General features: G+C 42.7%; 1 protein-coding gene across 1 annotated transcript in view; it reads left to right on the forward strand.

Moving 5' to 3' along the window:
* The window catches only part of LOC111226769 (teneurin-1-like), a 155255-nt gene that overhangs the window by 119802 nt on the left and 13348 nt on the right, over nucleotides 1–22105 (forward strand). The window contains 7 exon segments of the mRNA XM_022752080.1: nucleotides 9196–9350; nucleotides 12478–12561; nucleotides 13042–13236; nucleotides 17163–17250; nucleotides 18908–19104; nucleotides 20403–20716; nucleotides 21312–21484. Of these exon segments, the coding sequence (XP_022607801.1) occupies nucleotides 9196–9350; nucleotides 12478–12561; nucleotides 13042–13236; nucleotides 17163–17250; nucleotides 18908–19104; nucleotides 20403–20716; nucleotides 21312–21484 (1206 nt within the window).

Raw genomic sequence — 22105 nt, forward strand, 5'->3', positions numbered from 1 at the left:
GCATACTCTATGATAATGCAAAACAGAGAGACGCCATTGGGTCATGCTATTTCTACCACAGCTTGTTTTCTCACTGCAGCATCCATGATAATTAGAAGATCGGCAATGGGTTGTGCAACAGACATGCATCACTGAGCAGCCACAATATGAGGCTCTGCCAGAGACTCCTTTCTCCAAACACTAATGCTAATAATAAAGCTGCCAGCGGCAAATCCGGAGGGCCAGGCAACAGAGCATCAAGCAGAGCACGCTGCGCACAGGTACATGGAGGACTTGTCCAGCCGCTGAGCAATTTTTTACATGATTGGAGAAAGAATTGCAGAGATACAGCCCATGTCCTGTTTGTGTGTTTACTGCTGACTTTGTGACAGTCTGCAGTACATGCACGTCCCTGACAGAGCTGCAGGAGTCTTAAAACTATTCACTCACTGCTACGAAGCTGTGATAAATCCAATCAAATGTAAAGCATGTGACACATTAGGAAGTCAGTTTTGGTAAATAATGTCTGCCCTCGCACTATAAGAAAGGAAATTCCGAGCTGACCGTTGGTCCTGAACATATGACATCTCATGTGCAGGACAAATGGTACAGTACTGTATAACAGTCATACTACAGGAATGTCACAAAACTCTTGATTAAAATAAAGTAGGAATTTGAGTGACCCAAATGTTAATTATGTTATCTTTTCCTTTTTAAGATGGAATTAAGATTTTATCAAGAAACACTGTGAAATGTGTGAGATGTGTTAGCATCTTTATACTGATAGGCCAGAATTTGCTCTTTCATCTAGCTGAAGTCAACTTCAAGGCCAAACACTGTGCAGTTTGAAAACTGTTGAATAAAGCAACAAGTTCACATCCACAAAAGACAAAATAGCTTGTCACCACATATGCACGAGCTAATAGTTTACACAAGGGAGGGCGTTAAATAAAAAGCAACACATAATCCTCTGATGTTACAGGCTACAGTGGAATGTAAACATTATGAGTTATCTAACCTGCCAACGCTGTGCTTTCTCACATTTTTTGCCATGCTTGAGACTTTTCACTCCAGAATCAGTTGTGTTGCAGAATAGAGTTACATAACTCTTTCAAATTCAGACATGCACGATATTAACTCCCTCCATTCCTCTCTGTTGTAAAAACTGTTGCATCTTAACTTCTGTATATTTGGGGTCAAAGTTCAATTTAGATGAATGTTAATTGCAGAACCTGGTTGAAAATCCAGGCAGTGAGCATCAGTGGAAATAATGTTGCTGTGTGCAGTGTCGGAACCTAAGCTTTTGGCGTGAAAGCCACCTCTTGGCTTGCAACAAGGTCACACTGCTTCTGTATAATCATTATTTCACTACCACAGGAGTCTGCCTGTCGGGAAATGTAGACATAGGTCATTTAAGCATTTGAACAAATGTTTTTTCTGGTAAAGACAGTCTGGAATGTGATGAGACAGCTCCCTCCAGACAGAATGAGGACTCAGCTGTCAAACACCAAAAAATGGTTTCAACAAAACTCCAAATAGTTGCTGATTTTACAGAAAACTGATCAAACTTCGTTCACCGGGGTCTGTCTTGACCTATAGACACAGCAGAACAAATACACAAGCATGTTATAGCCCGAAATGTGATCTCAGATTTGGCCTGATGGTGGCACTGGGAAGACTGTTACTTTGAAACTGGTCTGAAATTCTGACATTGCAATATTTCTACCTGTTGCATGTGGTTAAGATAAGATCAAGTAGAAGAATCACAGTTTTTTTTTTTTTTGCAATTTTGCATCAGATGCATTTTTTGACATTGACCAGAATCTGTTTTGTTTTTAGTTTTTTCCCCAAAACAGGGATCCATCTCAGTAAGTAGGTATTCTGCCTTTCTAATCACCATGGCTCAGAGGAGGAGCCATAGATATTCTGGGAGGAAATAGTCAACCCACTGCCAAGATTTCCTAAGGACCAAAGAAAATATAGCCAATGGGCTTAGTAGAGGCAAATTTATGCTGACTTAAAACAAGGCTCTACCTGTAAAATGCCTGCTATTCAAGTAATGTATTAGGTAGAACACTATACAGACTGACAGCTACCTTGTTTGTAGTCGGAGTGTGTAGGGTAGCTTCAGAGAGATTACTGAAGCTCGCTGTGTGTGTAATGAAGTCCTGAGTCAATAAGAGATGCAGGCTCAAGGCCAAAGGCTGAGCCTGTGCATCAAAGGTGCTACGTTTGTGGGAGTCCGTGTGTTTGTGCATGCTTGTTGTTGATTGACAGCCTCTGGGTCCCTGGACCTACTCTCCTTCTCCCAGTGAATTGAGTTAGTTATGGGTGTCTTGTTAAAAGTATGTCAGGCTGTCAGCGTCAGCGTGATCATGGGAAATGTGACACACGTGTCCCTTTAACTGGTCGAGATGGCCGCTGCTGGCAGCTGGCCTGTCAACCTCCACTGGGAGCCTGGCAAGGTGACAGGAGGAGTGGAGCTACGCCACTGTGGAGGAATAAATTGCATTTACTCGAGGTGAATGCCCAGTACACACACACACACACACACACACACACACGCACATACAGATGGAAGCATTTGTCTCGGTCAGGGGGAGTGGATGGGGTTCTGATGAGGGGAGAGATAGTGAACTTGTGCCCATGCAGGTCGTTTCTACCTTGATTCTTTAAGCACACTGACAAAAAGATGAATAAGACGAGTGATGGTGGCAGGCACAGTTTGGCTTGGCAGTCCAATTGAACCTGCCTGCGTGAGAGTGGGGAGGGGGAGGGATGGGTCAGCTGTTGTTATGGGGATGGGAAAACAGAGCCAGTAAATGTTTGCACCTGGGTACCATTATCACCTGCAGCTCTCCAGCAAGCCAATGGCCAGAGCTCCATCCAAAGAAGCACTCACACTGTTCTTTTGGAAAATGTGGAAGCGAGCATCTGAAATGGTTGCAAAGCCAGCGATCTGTGATACAGACTGTACTGGAGTTGCCTCTGGCTCAGTTGCTGTGATGTCTTTGTATGTGGGGAAACTTTGTTTGGGTGGAAGCTGCGCATACAGATTTGGAATCCATAGTAGTTTAGTGCCTCTTTTCCACTTTTTCAGTCGTTAAAAACATTTGTTTCCTCCCATCTGATCCCATTTCCTCTTTCTGCCACTGCACAGCCTCACTGACTGGTTGTTGCGATGGCGTGTTTGGTAAAAAGAGCCTCTATTGATAGACCTCCTTGTGTTTGTTTGACGTTCTAAACAGTGCAACATAATCTGCAGACGCTTTGCACTGATCCAAACCCCTCAGCCTTTCATGGAGTTTTCTAGTCCAAAGCATTTCAATTGCTTTTATAATTGAGTTTGTCTGCTGCCTGTGTGATTGCTTTGGATCTCTCTTTTGCTATCAAACAAGGCAATTACTGCCAAGTCGCATATTCTCAAAAAAAAAAAAATGATTTGCACAAAAATTAGCATGCAACTATTGCAAAATCTCCTTCCAGTTCTCTGCATTCTCGTAATGTCTCGCTTCACCGTACATGTGTAGTCGGCAACTACCAGCTCAAAAAAAAAAAACAGGCAGCTATCAATAATTAATTAATACGGGTTAATATGTTAACAAACTTATAGTGCTTGATAATTAGATGAGCCACAGTGTCTGATTCAGACTTAATTACTAAGCCACTGTCTGTTCTGTGGGGCTTTAATGAATAATTAATTACAAGAAGCATGAATTATTTCTGCTTACCAAAGATCTACCAGAAATACACGCCCGTCCTCGTTTATGGTGCTATCTCTCTATTGATTGATGATAAGTGTTTGATTGGGGAAAATAAAGACCACTGGAAATCGCGTGTACCACTAGTACTACAGCACTGCAGTTCATAGATGTGTGTGTCATAGATCACGGAGCAGTATGTGATGTAGAATGTATAGAGTGAACACATCTGAACACACGGGTACTCACACTCGAGCAACGTGCGCACACACAAAATTAGTATGGTGCATAGTGCCGTTTCACAGGTCTGAGATTGAGTGAACAGGTTTAATTTCCCCCCTCAGTGTCTTCGCAAAAGTTGTGTGTGCGTGGGTGGGAGTGTGAATTTCTCATCTGCAGACACTCTGATTTATCCTCTCTATATTTGCATACGCGCACAATGTGATTAACTGCCATGCCTTATCTTTTCGCCTAGCTACTTCACCACACGCATGCATGCACACACACACTTGCACGCGGGTTTGCAATGCGCATACGTTCACATGTTTTCACACGTTCAGATACAAACAGCATTGTGCGTTCTCAAGGAGAAATGATGAAAGGGAACAGTAAACCACACAGCCAGCTAAAGACTCCTTCAAACAGTGTGTGTTGTTCAGTTTCACTTACAGTTGGACTGTAGCAGTTAGTGAACCCTCCAGGCTTTTTGCCCAGCTAATATGGTTGACTTTATTTATGGCCAGGGTCCCTCACAGGGGCCAGTTGTGCAGGTGAAGCTGTCTATTTGTCTACATTCACTTGTCAGTCACACACAGTTACTCTGTACAGAAATGCCATAGGCCATAATCAGCTACAGCTAGCATCATTTAGATGTTGTAATAATATGTCAGTCCATATCATTAACACCCACTGAGCCTGGGGATATGGGAGGGCAGATTGAATGACTTCTTCCTCAGGCTGCTGGCAATCTCTGTGTTTGTGCGCACGTGTGTGTGTGTGTGTGTGTGTGTGTGCGCGTGTGCGCATACGTGTGTGCGCGCGTATGTGCGCATGTGTGTCTGCGCGTATGTGCGCATGTGTGTGCGCACGTGTGTGTGTGTGTGTCTGTGCGCGTGTGCGCATGCGTGTGTGCGCATGTGTGTGTGCACGTGTGTGTGTGCTCACGTGTGTGCGCACGTGTGTGTGTGTGCCCGACTCACCCTTGTGTTCACATGCTGCGGTTGTGTGGGTGTAAAAGTTTTCAGGTATAAATGGAATTTCCATACATGCACACATTATGCTCCATCCTCCATACGCAGATCCTTTAAATAGGTCTCCTCTGCAGAGCGTGTGCTTATTTTGCACTTGAGTGGCCGTTCCACCAGCTGACAGCCAATGATGTGTTTGTTTTCTGTACGATTTTACACTTCTACTGCTTTTCATCCATAGAGGCGGCTCTTTCAGCAACTCTGCTGTCAACATTTGAAGGGTGAAAGTACTGTAGACGGTAAACCAGTAGGCTGACTTCCTGCATTCTTGAGGGCTCAGGTGTTAGCAGTCAGTTTGCACTTCGCAAATGCACCACATCCTGATGTTACTGTATCCCAACAGGGCTGTCTGCTCTTGCTGCTAAATAAGATACACAATCCACAACTTATCTTATAATTAGTCTTTCTCACTTCATATAATTTCTCACCTTACACCTTTCCTCACCTCTCCCTTGCTCTCTGCATGGAAAATCCCTGGTGGCTCCTTCTCTTCAAATAGCTGTAATCAACACTGATGCTCTCTAAGACCCCTCTCCAAGGCATTAATCAGATTGGATTGTGTTGCGATGCCACAGGGGGCCGTTATAACTGATATTCTTTTGACAAGGACAGAGAACAAAGAGATTCTTTGATTGAGAGTGATTGGCCTGTAATGGTTAATTGAAGCAATTCTTCATCATGTCCCTTTGTCTCATCACCACCTCTCTCCTCTTTCCCACCTCTTTTGGCACCGTCTCTCTCTATCTCTTTGGATGCGTTTGTCCCTAAATCTGAGCTTAATGTGAATAGCATCACTGTATCATCCTCTCCTTCAGTCCTCTCCTCTCCCCTTCCCTTGTTTTTCCAAGGTCAGTGTAACTCAGTCTAATTCACTTTTCTTTGATGGTAAAAATCCAGTCCCAACTTTAGCCAAATGTCTGTCTCCCTCTGGAGTTAAGATTTATCGCCATTATTTTTCCCCTGGTACGTCTGCCAACTTCTAAACATGACTATCAGAGTGCCAAGTCCACCCAGGGAGAAACGGTAAATCTTTTGATGTCTTGTGAGTATCCATTGGTTGTATGGAGGGGCCGTAGCTTGCAACTGTTACACCAGCACACAGTGCGGCAGGAAATCCAGCCCCTGACAAGGAGAATTTGGACTAATTTGCTGCCTTTTCAATAAACAGGGCAGAAATACTCTTAAACAACACATAAACTGTTGTGAATCGTTTTGCCAATGCCGAGGAATAATAGCAATCTTTCTACACTGTTGCGCTGTTGTGAGGATAAGTTGTCAGTCGAGTCCTGTATTTATTGTTGATGATGGATTGGCAGCTACTTCGAAGTTGCTTGTGTGGAATATAAGACATGCAGATCCTGAGCATGCAAAACCACAAAGAAAGAAAGAAAGAAAGAAAGAAAGAAATGAAAGGAATTTAGGATGGAATTCAATGGAAGAGAAGCACAGGGGAAGAAAGACGAATATCCAGGGACAGAGGAGCAGGAGGAGGAGGAGGAGGAGGACAGAATTCAGGATTGAGAGTGAGTCCTGGCTGCCTCGTTATGTCCTCGTGCAGGATTTATGAGCTCTAAGATCAGGGACAGGTTTAGGGTGCTAGGAGGAGGAATGGATGGGAAAGTGAAAGGAAAGTAGGAAGGTTCCGAGGATGGCGTTACAGCAGGGAGAGTGAGCTGAATTTCAGACCTAAGTAGGCTCAGACTGCGCTGTGGGTTGAGACGTCCCTCCTGCATAATGCCAGGTGACAGGAGGAGAAATGGCAAGGCCGAGAGGAACACAAGAAAGAATAAAAAATGGGCTGAACAGAAGGAGACGGAGCCCAGACATTACTGAAGGGTCAAAGGCCACTGATTTGATTAGCACTTGCAAGAGAGAGGGAGTGCAGCAACAAAAAGAAAGCAAAGGACAACAAGAACAAAAAAAAAAAAAGGAGAGGGGAAGAGCGAGCAAAAAAGAGAGCTGAAGAAGATCAAGTTAGGGAGGATGGAGAGCGAAGGTAAGCTAGAGGAGGGGAGGAAAGGTGTTGGTGAGGTGTGTGTGTGTGTGTGGGGGGGGGGGGGGGGGGGGGGGGGTGGGGGGGGGGGGGGGGGGGGGGGGAGGCTGTGTGGGTGGTGTAATCTGTCTGTGTCAGAGGGATGATGAAGGGGCCAGGAGGGAGAGAGCTCTGCAGTTCACCTTCTGGCCTCTGGAGGAAACACACTGACCCTGGCCCTCCCCCTGCCCACCTCTCTTCTCCACCTGCACGATTTATGACTCTCAGGGTTGATCCAGGGTTGCTCGCTTTGAGGACATTTGTGAATCTAGTTGTGGTGTGTGGCGGTGGGCCATGTTTGCATGTTTGTCTGTCTGTGTGTGTGTGTGTGTGTGTGTGCACAGGTTGAATGAAATCACCTGTAAAGAAAGCCATTGTATGTCAAGGAGGATGCGATCTTAGTGCTGCCTAGGGAAAAGAGCAGTAGTGATTTCTATCCTGGGCTCAGAGCGTGAGCACAGACACATCCCCACATAATCCAGTATGACAGGAGTATGAAAGGAGAAAGATGGACAGGATGAGGAAAAAAAAATCAAGGGAAATGGGACAAGATGACTGAATGAGGGAAGAGTAGTTGGAGCTGTGTCTTGTCCATTTTTATTATGATGTGCTGGCACCTCTGCATGGTCAGATCACTCTTTGAATCTTTTTCAGAAGGTTCCTTCTTCCTCTAATGTGGGTAGTGCTGGGAAAGCAGCCAGACCTGCTATATCTAGAATTAAAATTCAGTCAGTGGACAGAACTTTAATGAACAACAATCTTGATAGTCAGTGTAATTTAGTATGGAAAAATATGAAATACTCACTGGTTCCAGCTTCCCCTCTGCTCTCCTCTGTCTCATATTGTGAATTATGAATTATATCTTTCGTTTATTGACTGTTGGTCGAACAAAACAAGCAATTTGAAGCTGTTACCTTGTGCTCAGGGATATTGCGATGGGCATTTTTCACTTCTTTCTGTCATTTAAATTTTTTTTTTTTTTGCTTTCATTCATCTTATTATTATCTTTATCTTTAATATCTTGGTTCACTCTCGCCACTTTAATCAATCTGCTCTCCAGCTGCAGCAGGCAGCTGTTTTCAGCACAAAAGCTCTAATAAACCAAATGCACGCTACCTCGAGAGAAGCAAAGGGCAGCCAGACAAATTAAGCATCTAGTTAGTGAACATAGTAAAGCAGTTAACAGCTAAAGAGCCATATTGTATTTCCCTCCGGAGTTGGTGGAGAGCAAAACATATTGGGCGTATCTTTCCAGATCTTTGACAGTATTGTATTGCACCATTTAGTTTTGTGATTGATTGTTGTGTAGTTAGATATAAGTGGGCTTTGTCTCCATTAAATCCTTTAAGACATGCTTGAGATAAACTTGCCATGACTCGGTGATAAGCCATAAATAAAATGTATTTTAAATGGCGCAATCATGAGCCACATGTATTGGAGATGGCAGGTAGGAATACTGAAATATGGCTTATTTTCGCTGATGCTAAGTGAAAGCAATCAAGGAGAATTGGCAGCATGCGGTATGAGAGGTGAGGGTAAAGTCGTGGAATATTATTGCTGAGGAGTTGAGTCAAAGGGCTATTCTCTGTATGGAGATGAGACGGGGATGAAGGTCGCTCCTCATCCATAACAGATGATTCATAGTCTGCCCTGACCTTTAGTACCTGGACTTACCTCTCTCTCTCTGTCCCTCTGCTCACTGTCTGCTGCAGACCTCCACGCTGCAAGGAGAGTTCAAGTGTATGCTGTTCATTGCAAAAGCGCGTGTTCACATGTGCTGCGCAAATACAGGCAAGCGTCTGCACAAATGCACATCGGTAGGAGCACATTTATAATGCACATTTACACAAGCTTCAAATGTCAAAAGTTCACTGCAGCACCCTGCTCACATCTAATGTGACAAATAACTTCTTCCTCCAGTTGCATTGTTCTAATCCCTTTAGTGGGCTCTGGAATGGAAATATAATTACATTTCTGTGGTGCAGTGCCTTTGATAAGACAGCCGCTTGCTGAGCTGAATGTCTAACCGAGTTGGATGCCTCTCCGAAGTCCTCTCCTCTCTCCACTTCTACTTCTCTCCCTTACTCACTCCTCCCCACCTCTTCTCTTCTCTCCTCTCTCTCATACTCTCTTTTGCGATTTTTTTTTCTCCTTTTCCCTTTTTGTTCTCTCACCCCCACTCACTCCTTCTGTCATCTCCAAAAGCTCATTCTGCCTCTCTCTCTCACCCGCCCAGGTATTGCAGTGGATAAAAGAGGTGTTGTCTACTTCGTTGATGGCACCACCATTCAGAAGATTAATGAGAGGGGTTTGCTTTCCACTGTGATTGGCTCAAACGGACTGATGTCGACGCAGCCACTAAGCTGTGATGCACGCATGGACATCAGCCAGGTAAGAATGCAGTCGGGTTTAAATGACTGGTAGAAAGCTAGAGCCACGTGATTGGCTCTAAAATTGGCTTCATCCTCTACATTTAAGTGTTGTTTAAATTATTTCTCCAGCATATGTTTTGTGTTGACTAATTAGACTAATTAGATCAAAAAGGTCTACAGTCAGTGATTGTTGTGTCAATCTAAATTGCCTGACCTCCTCTATAGAAACTCTTAATGACTTCTTTAAGGTTTTGGGTGTTTGCGTGTGTGTGTGAGAGAGAGAGAGAGAGTGCGCAGTAAGACCAAAGACAGCCACTGTACAGATTTGATCAGCCAGCCCTCAGATCACGCTGCTGACTTATCAGGCCTATTAGAGCAGAGGGTGAATTATGGATGAACCGTTGGCTCTATAGAGGCATCACTGCCCACACATAGGGATGCAAGCGCCTGTGCATGTGCGTGTGTGCGTGTACCTGTATGTTAATATGCATGTACAGCCCAGGTGAACTCCCAGTGGTGCTTTTATATGTAAAGGGACCCATGATACCCAACAGTCCTCTTTGTAAATCATCGGCCTCTGCAGCACGTCCGATCGTGTACAGCCGCATTCATCTTCCGTCAGTTTGTTCTTATAAGCGGCTTTGACATCAGTCTGGCGTCCTAGTGATGGACACTGATGATTAATGGCTAGATGAAAATCACTGTAGGTATTTATGCTAAATTGTTGGCTGAGTGTTTGTTGAGTTAATCTGGATTCTTCTCACTTTTTGTGAAATAAAGTACAGAGTACAAAGTACTGCAGATCTTGTGCACATTTTTCTATATGTATACACTTTTTTTTTTTTGTTCTCCAAATCAAACATCGACGGATAAAATCGTTTCTGGACGTAAGTGTGTAATTGGTATCTTCAACTTCTGCGATGCTCTGGACTAGAGCCACATACCAATGATGATACTTGACATTTTTTGTTTCATTTTCTCCATTTTTTCAACAAGCCCACATACAATAATGTTGGCTGCCAAAAATTTTGGTCATCTATCCTTTTACTACATTCAGTATTTAAGAGGATCCATTGTGCTGTTAATTTCCTCCTGCGTACGGAGCAGCTAGCTAGTGTTAGCCGTCTCCCATTCAAGGAACCAAATGTGCAAATGGCAAACGACCAGACTGGAACCACAGCCCTCCGCACATTACCCTATGATCTGAAACACGACACAGAGTTACAGACATATGGAGTCATGAAGTAACATACACAGTGCTCGATTCACAGATGGTGCTCATCAACAGCCAAAAACATCGGTGTGTTAATTAACTGCCTGTGTAGGCACTGGAATTAAAGTGATATTCTGAACTATTTTTGGTTCCCACCAGTGATTAAACTAAATATAATTCACTCAAGTATTATACTTAAGACTATGATGCCAGGGATCGGCACACCCAAGCCCCTCAACCTTGCTTGCATTGCACCCAACCCTGATTCTTATCCCTGCAGGTGGTGGGCCCACAGGGTGAGATAGGATATGGTGCTCCAACATCCGAAGGGAGCTCGGAGCCACTGCTCCTTTGCATCGAAATGAGCCAGTAGAGGTGGTTCGGGCAGTGATTAGGAAATTAGGATGCCTCCTAGGCGCCTTCTATTGGAGGACTTCTGGGCATGTCCAACTGGTAGGAGACCTCGGGGCAGACTTAGAACACGCTGGAGAGATTACATATGTCAAGGCAAGTCAAGTCAAGTCAAACTTTATTACCCCACCAGGGGACATTTGATTGCAGCCAGGCGTTTAAAAAGAAGACAAATTCAGTCATAAAATACACATAAAACACGGCCTGGGAATGCCTCAGGATCCCCCAGGAGGAGCTGGAAATGTTGCTGGTGGGAGGGAAGCCTGGGCCGCCACCGTGACCTGACCCAGGATAAGTGTTAGAAAATGGATAGAAGGATGGGTGGTGTGCTTAAGTACTATTTTGAGGTACTTGTACTTGCCATAATCATTTCCATGATGTGATACTTTATACTTCTACTCCACTACATTTACATTTACATTTTGAGTACTTTTATTTTTGATACTTAAAGTGCTTTGTGGTAACTTCTGTTTCTTTATGTAAGTAGGATTATGAATGCTGGACTTCTACTTGTCAATAAAGGATTTCAATACTTCTTCCACCACTGGTGCCCACACACTGCACCAACTAAATTACCAATATCAATACTGTATGTCAGTGTATATGTCAGAGCGTATATTAGTTCCCTATAGTAATATCATTTTCTTTGTTTTAAAGTGATAGTGCCCCCGCTCCTTCACTTTAAAACAAAGAAAATTCTCTCTTTTTTTTTCACAAGTTTTTACCAGTTGGGCCAAGTAAGTATCAAATCAATAGCAAACCACCAGAATATATATCCATTCCTTGGCGAAAATTTATTTTAATTTCAGTTTGACTTTAAATTCAGCAGGGCAGCTCAATTTAACTTGTAAAAGTGATCGCTTGGCATCACTGCAAAGTTCAGTATCATAAGCAGGGGAGATTTGATGCGTGTCCTCTTTGTCTAAGGACAGGGTGAGTCCTGCTTGATGAATCTCTTTACCTCTTCGAACGGGATTTCAGAGTGAACCCCCTTCTCTCTCATTTGACAGAGCCTGTAATTGGACATGTCAGTGGCAATTTAACATGATCCATTTATTTACCAATCCATCCTCAGAGTCATCAATCACCTCACTGATCCCTGAGACGCGCCGCCTCGGTTTCATAGCACATGCAGCTCACAGTTTGTGTGTGTGTGAGAGATAGACAATGATGTGGGTGGCCATGCGCTAGTGTAGGTTTGTCTGCCTTTGACCCCCGCAGTGTTCACGGGCAGGTTGTGCTATTTGAGCAGGCGGCGATCACGGTTATTGGCTGACATTTGGAACAGTGCCGAGGCGAGCCAGTGTGAGTCTTGAATAAACACGGGGAAGGCTCCCTGCCCGCTACTGACCTTTGCATGAGCAGGGAGGGTCAGGAGGCCTAATGCTATGTTATTAAGGAGATATTATTTGTATCAGCTGTAACTGACTCATGTGGGCGATCGCCACCAAGGCTTTCATGTTCTTTTGTTCTCATTTCAGTTACTGAATGTGTGTGTCTGTGTGTGTGTGTTATGCCACAGGTACGGCTAGAGTGGCCAACAGACCTGGCCATAAACCCACTGGACAACTCCCTCTACATCCTGGACAACAACATTGTCCTACAGGTAGAGAAACACAGTGAATAAATTCTAAACCTGTTTCCTATTCAAGCTTATGCTTTTGTGAGAGACTCTGCCACTATATGTAACAGAGGAAGAAAGAGTAATAAAATATTTCTTGCAAATTGCAGTGCTGTCACTATAGGTGCATTCAGAGTGAGTGTGGCTGCTAACATAAAAGAGAGGAAAAGAGCACCTTGTTAAAAAAAAAATAACATGCTGTGTCACTCAGCGTTTCCTTATGACCCAAAAACTTGTTCTACAAAATTAATGAACAACCTGTTTGAGTGTATCTTAAGAAAATTAATGAGTCATAGGACGAGGCCGACTTATGTCTCTTGAAGTTTGATACACTGGATCAACAAAGCTTTATTGTCAGTGGCTGATTCTTTTTACCAAAAACAAATACAGAAACTGCAGCTGTTGTAACTGTTTATATTCTGTCTCTCTTTTACATAGCTAACACATGATAGTGTATTTCTCTAGGTGTCAGAAGGTCTTCAGGTGCGTATTGTTGCGGGACGTCCCATCCATTGCCAGGTTCCGGGTATTGACCACCATCTGGTGAGCCGGGCAGCAGTGCGCGCCACACTGGAGGCTGCCAAGGCCATCGCCCTGTCCCACCTGGGCACACTGTTCATCGCAGAGACTGATGAGCGGCGCATCAACCGCATCCAGCAGGTCACTAAAAATACACAGCACACACACACACACACACACTGTAATTACTCTCAGCTTATTTTTAGCGAGGGTTGCTCTGATTGTTCTTTGTAGGGCAGCAATGATGGATTTAATGTCATTAAAATCAACTGATCTGATACCAACCACAAGGTTCCCGTCTTTAGACGTCTTTACAGAAAGCTCTCACATGAGAGAGCCTTAAAGCCACTACTTTCTTCATGTTGGCTGCATCATGAAGACATGTATTAGGTGATGAGCTGGGCCTGGTGTCCACCAGACAGTGTTTGGAGTTCTGCCCAAAGGATTCAATTTTCGTCTCATGAGACCAGAGAATCTTTTTTCTCATGCTCTGAGTCCTTTAAATGATGTTGGCCAAAGTCCAAGCAAGATGTCATGTGCCTTTCACTCAGAGTTGAGTCCTTCTAGCCTTCTATCATAAAGGCCTGATTGATGCAGTGCTGCTGGGATGGTTGTCCTTCCAGCAGCCTCTGCCAATTCTGCAAAGGACGACTGAAGCTCTGATAGAGGGATCGTTGGGTTCTTGGTCACCTCACTGACTACGGCCCTGCTTATCCAGTAACTCAGTTTGGCAGGACGGGCCACTCTAGGAACAGTCCTGATGGTTCCAAACCTTCACAATTATTGAGGCCACTGTTCCTGGGAACACTCAAAGCTTTATAAATGGTTTTATACCCTTGCCCTGATCCATGCAATCCACAATTTTATCATAGTCTACAGGGAGTTCCTTGGACCTCATGGCTTTGTTTTTGTCCTGACATGCAGTGTGAATTGTGGGACCTTGTCGTGTGCTCTTTCTAAACTGGACTCCAAGCTAGTTCTAATAATTAAGGGTGCCACAGCAAAGGGTCTGAACATTTTTATAAATGAGCGATTTCAGTTTTTGATTTTTAATAAATATGCAAAAAATTCTGAAAACATGTTTTCCCTTATGATATAGTTATTGAGTGTGGATTGGTGGGAAAAAAAATGCAATTTGTCAGTAAAGAATTAAATCTACAACACAATAAAGTGTGCATAAAAACAAAAGGTTTGAAAATTGTACAAAACTCTGGTGCATCAAAAAGATCATCTAAAAGCCTATTTTTCATTTTTTGGAAAAAATTACTTTTTTGTCTGTTAGCTCCATTAGCTAGCAGCATGCTATCACAGGCCTACGGCATTTGGGCACCAGCACCACAAAGACACAGCCTGCTGGATTCAATCGATAGTCTCTTTGTGGTCAATACCACGCTGAGTCCATGTGGAGGCAGAGAGGAACATAAAATGCCTCGAATGCTTTTTGATGGAGACCAGGCAGCCATGTTGGATAAGGCAATGAAAATACACTTTTTTTTTTACTGTATTTGTCACACCGATTTAATGTTTGATATTTGATATTTGTCAAGCATCTCAGAATCACTCACACAGAAAGTCAAACCAGAAGTGAAAATTCCTCCTGCGTCAGAGTAGAACTTGAGTTATTTATGAAAGTTCCTACACACACACACTGTCAGCAGCAGGAAGTGGAGTGGACTTTGAGAGTGAATGAAACTGTTCCGTGACAGTGAACCGAAAAATAAAATTAATGATGATGTGTAACAGATTTACTCAGCGGTTTCTGCAATCAACACATTAAAAAACCTGACAGGCTCATGCAGATACAATGTCATGTAGGAAAAAAATGAAATACAGAACATTGTGTCACTTGTAAGACAAAATAGCTGCACACATGTACTGACTGACAGGATGTTTAAAAATGATCAAAAAAAAAAAAAAAAATGACACATAAATTAACCACTACATTTCATCTTAAATGGCTGACACCAGCTGCATCTTGTACTGTTTAGCTAGTGAGTCTATCTTCGCAGTATTATAAGCTCTATTAAACGTGAACGTGCCTTGGCTGCAGTAAGTATATAGGCTATGCTTTGGCACTGCTGTTAGTCTGTTCCCATGGCCCAGGCATGTCTCTCTGCCACGCAAACCCAGAACATTTGGCCAAAACCTAAAGGACCACATATGCATAACAAATATGTATAACCAATATTGCTTTTAATCTTGTATAGAGGCAGGGAAATCATTGAATGTGCACGGTATTTGAGCTTTGAGGTGCATTAAAATCACATTCATTATGTTCCAAATTAGCTCTGTTGCGGCTGTGTGTTTGTTTTCAGTTAAGGGTGAACTGTGGAGCTCCTATTGCAGACGAATCAGACAATACTTTTAAGTCCAATTGATATTTTTTATAAAGCTTGACATCATTTTAAATCAAAGAATCTCGATTGTGTTTCCCCTCTCTCCTTGAATGTTTTACTCATCACTGTCCTCATGTTGCAACTCAAAACTGTTAGGACAGCTGTGCAGCTCTCCTAAATCTTGGAGGAGATACAGTATGAGTAATTTCCTAGGTCAAGAATGTTGATGAAACGCTTTCACACCCGAGCCTAAAACAACAGGAACAAATGTTCATGTCTCTGAGAACTTTTTGCCAATTACGACTGATTTCTTACTCTGAGAAACTGGAATAAATACAGACTGAGGTTATCGAATTTGTAAGTAATAGTTCACCATTTAGGGAAATACACATATTCGCTTCCTTGCCAAGAATGCAATGAGAAGACCGATACCACTCTCGTATCTGTATGTTAATTATGAAGCTACAGCCAGCAGCTGGTTCGCCTAGCATGTCACAAAGACTGGAATTGGAGAAACAGCCTGGCTCTGTCCAAACGTAACAAAATCCACCAACCAGCATCTCTAAATATCATTAAATAACATGTTATATATTTTTCTTACACCATAGTTTTTGTACAGATTAAACATAAAGATATAATGTGTTAATTGTTGAGCTTTAAAGGTACCGTACAGCAGTGTTTCCCAGAGTTAGACTTTATTTGTAGCAGTAGCTGAAGCGGGGGTGGTGGGGTTATTAAGGTGCTCCATTGCAAAAAGTACTTTGGGACAAATTAACAATATGTACAGCTCCATTACTTAACGTTGTGCCCAGTCCCCACACTCTGAATAACAGGCACACAGAGACGGCCGGTAAATACTCAGACAGGGACGGTAAAACTTAATGGATTATTTGACAAGCCACCGGCCCTCTGATGTGGCGGGATTTCTCCCTGGCCAGTCTGACTGACAGACACGCACATTGTCAATGTGCTTGCGAGAGGGGTGGGGCAAGGAGGAGCTGAGCGAATCAATGCACTGCGCATAGCACTACAATGAAATACAGTGTAAGATTTTACCCATTTGAAATAGTAAAAAAAAAAAAAAAAGAAAGAAATGTAATATGTGGCTGTCAATGTCGATACTGTGGCAGACTGCCACAAATAAATCAATGTATGAGAAACACTGATACAGACACGAGGGTGGTGTATCAATCTCCTCATCTAATTTAAATCATTTAAAATACATAATCGCTTATTAAGCACACACGCCATCAGGACACTCAGTTTCGAGTGTTTGGAGAGCTGGATTTAATGTTGCAAAGATTAGTCAACAAATCCTCATTTAGGCCAAACAATGAATGTTCCCACACACTGAAGACATGTGCTCCTTTTGTTTTTCCTAAAATTAAAAAAAGGCATCTAAGATATCATCTGAGATTTTTTTTTTTTTTTGGGGGGGGGGGGGGGGGGGGCGGTTGAAAAACCGGTGGATAAACACAGCCAAACACATTGTTGTCATTTTCTTTTCTTTTCTTTTTTTATTTTTTTTATTTCATTCTAATATCATTCATCTGCATTTTCAGCTCAGGTTTTTATGAAATGTCATCATTATCTGTTTTGCCAGGGAGATTAAATGTAACAAAGGATGTTGTTGAACATTATCTTCTTTCCAACAATGATCTCCGACAGCTTTTCATAGCTGTGTGTGACGTGTTGTTTTTTTGTTTTTTTTTTCTTCTGAACACTCCACAGGTGTCGACCAACGGGGAGATATCTGTTATCTCTGGAGCCCCCACGGACTGTGACTGTAAGATAGACCCCAACTGTGACTGCTTCTCTGGTGGGTCATCAGGCAGGACACGCGCACACGCACACACACACACACACACACACACACACACACACACACACACACACACATACCCACTTCTTATATGCGTGCAGGATTAAGTAATGTGAGAGCATTAGATTATGTCAAATAAGATTATGCTCCTAAAAACAACATGTAACTGCACTTAAACATCATTCCAGATCATATCGCTCATGGCCTGGCTCAGACGTATATCTGAATTAAACAAAAACAGGAACAATTTAAAAGCTTTGACATAACTTACTTGGATGAGATAGTCAGTGTGTTTTATATTGAGTGATTAAATCTTGCTGCCTGTGTGTCCCTGCTGGCCAATGATTTTATTATCAGAGCTAGAGAAGAACTTTTTCTCTACGTCTGTCTCCTGCACTGTTTCCTCCTCCTTTCAATCTGTCTGAATTATTTAAGTCCGATGGAGTTTTAATATCGAAGCACGGCTGTTTTGACTCTGTGAAAAAAAGTATGATAATGACGTTTGAATTATGACAGTGCTCAGGAAAGATATGACCATCTCTAATGTCACAGCAGAAAAGAAAGTGAATGTAATTTGACTTTGTGAATGTATGTGTGTTGAGTATGCAGACAGTGCATATGTGTATGTGGGGGGGGTTGTATTTGTATTTGTATTCATAGGGAGGCTCCTTCTTCACAGAAACCTCCAGCTAAATTTCAGTAGGAACCAGCTCGAAAAAAACCTTTCAAATCCATTCAAATTTACAGCTGGGGAAAGAAAAGGCTCTCGTCTAGCCGCTGAAGGTTTTAACTAGTTGGTGTATCATGGAAGGGCACCTGAAATGAATAAAGGGAAGAGGGAAAGGACCAAACAAATAAGCAGATGTTCTTTTGACAGTTAGGCCATGCTTTCATTGTAAGTGTCAGAGGAGGTGATTTTATCATTTAATTCTGCTCATAAAAATCAGTCTCTTTTCTATTCAAAATGGAGGGAAGTGTCTCTCCCATGACACAAGCCAATGGGCTGTAACCATCCCTATTTCTTGGGTTGTACTTTGCATATTTTCAATCATGTCTTGCTGTTAACAGATGATTACTCTCTTCAGAGGCTTTCCGTTTCCATCCCTTCACCATAAACACTCACACTTTGAACATGCGCACATATGTGACCACACACCCGCAAATACAAACAGACATGAGCACGCACACACGCATAAAAACATACTCACACACACATAATGTGCATGCTGTCAAGAGATAAACTGCCACCCTGCTGTCTGCACAGACCCATCAGAGGCCCTGGGCCTACTGCTGACAGCATCTAAAGGGCTTCACCTAGCTATCATCCCGCTGTGCTTCCAAAGACATCTGAATGCATTCAGTCACCCACTACCACCGTCTGATAAGACTGAGGTCACTATCAAGGTGCTCATATCCACTCCATTGGGAACCTACGGTATCCCAACAAGTCCAAGTCCTGAGCTAAACCGATAAGCGGCACCATGGGATCTTCATATTTTGCAAAGCTTGTGTGTACTGGTTGCAACTTCTCCCTTTCTCTAAAGAATGATTTGTATTTCTCAGTGTGTTTATAACTCGGGGTGTCTTCACTTATTCTGTTTTGTTGATAAAGGGTTTGTCCTCATTGAAATAATGTCTTCTTGTGTCTTATCAGGAGATGGAGGCTACGCCCGTGACGCTCGTCTCAAAGCCCCTTCCTCTCTGGCCGTGGCCCCCAATGGTACCCTGTATATTGCTGATCTGGGCAACATCCGGATCAGAGCTGTAAGCCCCAACCAGCCTCAGCCCAGCCCGGCCGGACTGGTGGAGATCAGCTCCCCACTGGACCAGGAGCTCTATCTCTTCAGCCAGGTACACAATGTCTCTATAAGCTCTTTATATAAAATGTGTATGTGCATGTAAAATATTAACCAGAGAGCTCAGTTAGGTCAAAATGAAGGAAGACCTTTGTAAGAGCACCATCACTGCCACTGTATAATTAATTTAGTGTAACTGTGTGCGGTTCGTGCGGTTCAGATTTAGACTTCAGACATTATAACTGTGTTAACTGACATTCACACGTCACTAAATTAAAACAGGTTGAGCCAAAAAAACTAGTTCTCACATAGACATTGTTTGTCACTAAATATGTAATGCTTAGCGGCAAATGAAACAACTGACAAAGCTAACGTTATCTTGCTAATATAAGCTGTTTAGATGAAGCGTGAAAGAGATGAAACGTGCTTGACATATCTGAATATATCTGAATTACATTTCACAAAAATAACACAACATGCTTCAAATTACAAAATGTAATGCTAATAATGTTAGACTGAAAGACCCAATAGCATATTAGCTAGGTTAGCATATTCCAATAAACTACGTTAATAATACTTACTCTGAAACACTCCAAACTCTCCATCTATGCAGGCACAAATAAAACAAAGTAAAACCTGCATTTACAAAGGATTAGCGGTTAAGTGTAATATATTATTTGCCCTCTAAAACTGTTATTTTTGGATTTTACCCTGTTACCAGACACCCTCATTTTTGTGCACAAGCATGAAAATGATATATTCAAAATAAAAAGGTTACTGTTCTTCAAACCTTGTGATTGCAGTCATAACACTGGTTTCCCTTGAAAGATAACTCTATAAATTTTACAACTACAGAGTCAGAGTGAGTATAAGAGATGCAGAACCAAAGTACAATTGTATTAATTAATTATTTTATTCATTTATTTTCACATAAACATGGGAATACAAGGCCTGTAGAAGTACACTATGTGTGGAAAATACTTTGGAGCCAGGCACAGGTCTGAACCAATTCTGTGTCTCCAGCTGTCTCAGTGATATGAGGATCCTAGAATGCTTTGCACAGTTGGAATCAGGAGACTTAGAGCTTTCAAATCATGTATAATTTGTCAAGGTTGTGTGAGGACTGAGTCCAGTACAGACCAAAGCACACCTATAGTAGCAGTACCAAGGCTAAAGCATTCCACATGTGGGAGGTGGTATTTTAAGTTTTAAAGATTTTGTAAATCACTAGTTTCAAACCGTAGTTAATAAAAACATAGGAGGGACTGTATACACAAACTTAGTAATGGATTTATAACTAGCAGCTGCAAAGCAATCCTGATCACTTTCTCTTTCTCTTCCTTTCCATGACAGAACGGTTCCCACATGTACACCAAACACCTGATCACCGGCCACTTCCTGTTCAACTTCTCTTACGGCACAGACGGTCAGCTGTCTGGGTTGACGTGTCGCGACGGCCACGGGCTCCAGGTGAGGAGAGATGCTCATGGAGTTCCACTCTGGCTGGCGCTACCTGGAGGACAGGTGTACTGGCTGTCTCTTAGCAACAGTGGAACACTGAGGAAGGTGTCGGCCCAAGGCCATGACATCGCCCACATCACTTACCATGGCAACACAGGTCTCCTAGCAACCAAGAGTGATGAGAACAGTTGGACCACTGTTTATGAGTAAGTTTATAGTTGTTTTTTTCTATTTATTGTTGTATTTATTCTCCTTTCTTTCGTTCTGTCTTTCTTTCTTTCCTTCTTTCACTTTTTCCTTCATTCATGCTTTACTGCTTGACTGAATGTTTGTGTGGACATGGGATGACATGTATGTGCGTGTGTGTGAATGTGAGATAGAACTTACGTAAGCGGCGTGACATGTGAGTGCCATCTGGTGGTAGCAACTGCATCATCACTGGTGCAGAGAGCTATTGAGACTTTTTTTTTCTTTTTAGGTTTGATAACACACGTTTAGCACATATAGCACACATGCAAAGACACATCAGTCTGAATTATTCACCACTACCGACCAAGTCTCTGTGTCAAATTCCACAGCTGGTTAATTACACATATATCACAGTTGACGCCTACTCTGTGTTGGTGTTTGTGTATGAGAGGCAAAAACAGAGTGATAGTGAGTGTGCATGTGTGTGCATGTATGTGTTTGTGTGCTTGTGTGTATTTGTGTGTACAGCTGAGTTCCTTTATCCAGAGCGGCAGTTATCTGTATGTGTGCGTTTGTGCTTGTATATCATCGTCTTTGTGTCTATTCTCCAAGGTACAACAGCGAGGGCCGTGTGACCAACATCACCCTCCCCACGGGTGAAGTGAGTGGTTTCCACGGCAACCTAGAGCGCTGGTCACGGGTGGAGGTTGAGGTGTCTAACCGTGAAAACTTCATCACCAGCACCAACCTGTCTGCAAGTGACACCATCTACACCTTCAGACAAGGTACAGCGTCATGGTGCATTTTTTATTTTTTTTTTTACTCCATGTAGGTCAGTAGGAAAACATAATGTATTCACCAGTTGACATGCAGGAAAGATTACAGCCTCAACACAATGCATCTGTCGCCATCTACTTCACCACAAACATGCCGCAAAGGCTATGACTCATCTGGGGGGGACTAAACTATAGACAACACACTCAGATGTATAAAGAGGGCAGACTGTTAAGGTTATAGTGATATTTAAACATTTATGACTGACAAACTGCAATAACGTGGCTGTTATTCTGGTCAGGTCAGACGCTCTGACCTGTGGTTTTCTTATTCTCCTCCTTCACCGGCTGCACTGAAGGTATGTGCAGGAGATTCACAGCTTGAAAAAGGATTTATTTCTTTCTGTAAATAATTCAAATATGGATCTGATATGACCTCTTTACATAGCCAGAATAATGGGTAGTAAAAAAAATGCTTAATTTTTTTATTTACAAAAGAAGAGATAGATCCGACTGACGTGTGAAATGCCTTAACGACTGCAGGAAAAAAATGGAAAAGAGGGCAGAGATGAGAAGAGGAGAAAATGAGAGTGGAGTGGAGAAGCCGCTCATGGGAGCAGTTTCTTCTCATGT

The sequence above is a fragment of the Seriola dumerili genome, unplaced genomic scaffold (genome assembly GCF_002260705.1).
Source record: "Seriola dumerili isolate Sdu_G_001 unplaced genomic scaffold, Sdu_1.0 BDQW01000161.1, whole genome shotgun sequence".
Lineage (NCBI taxonomy): Eukaryota > Metazoa > Chordata > Actinopteri > Carangiformes > Carangidae > Seriola > Seriola dumerili.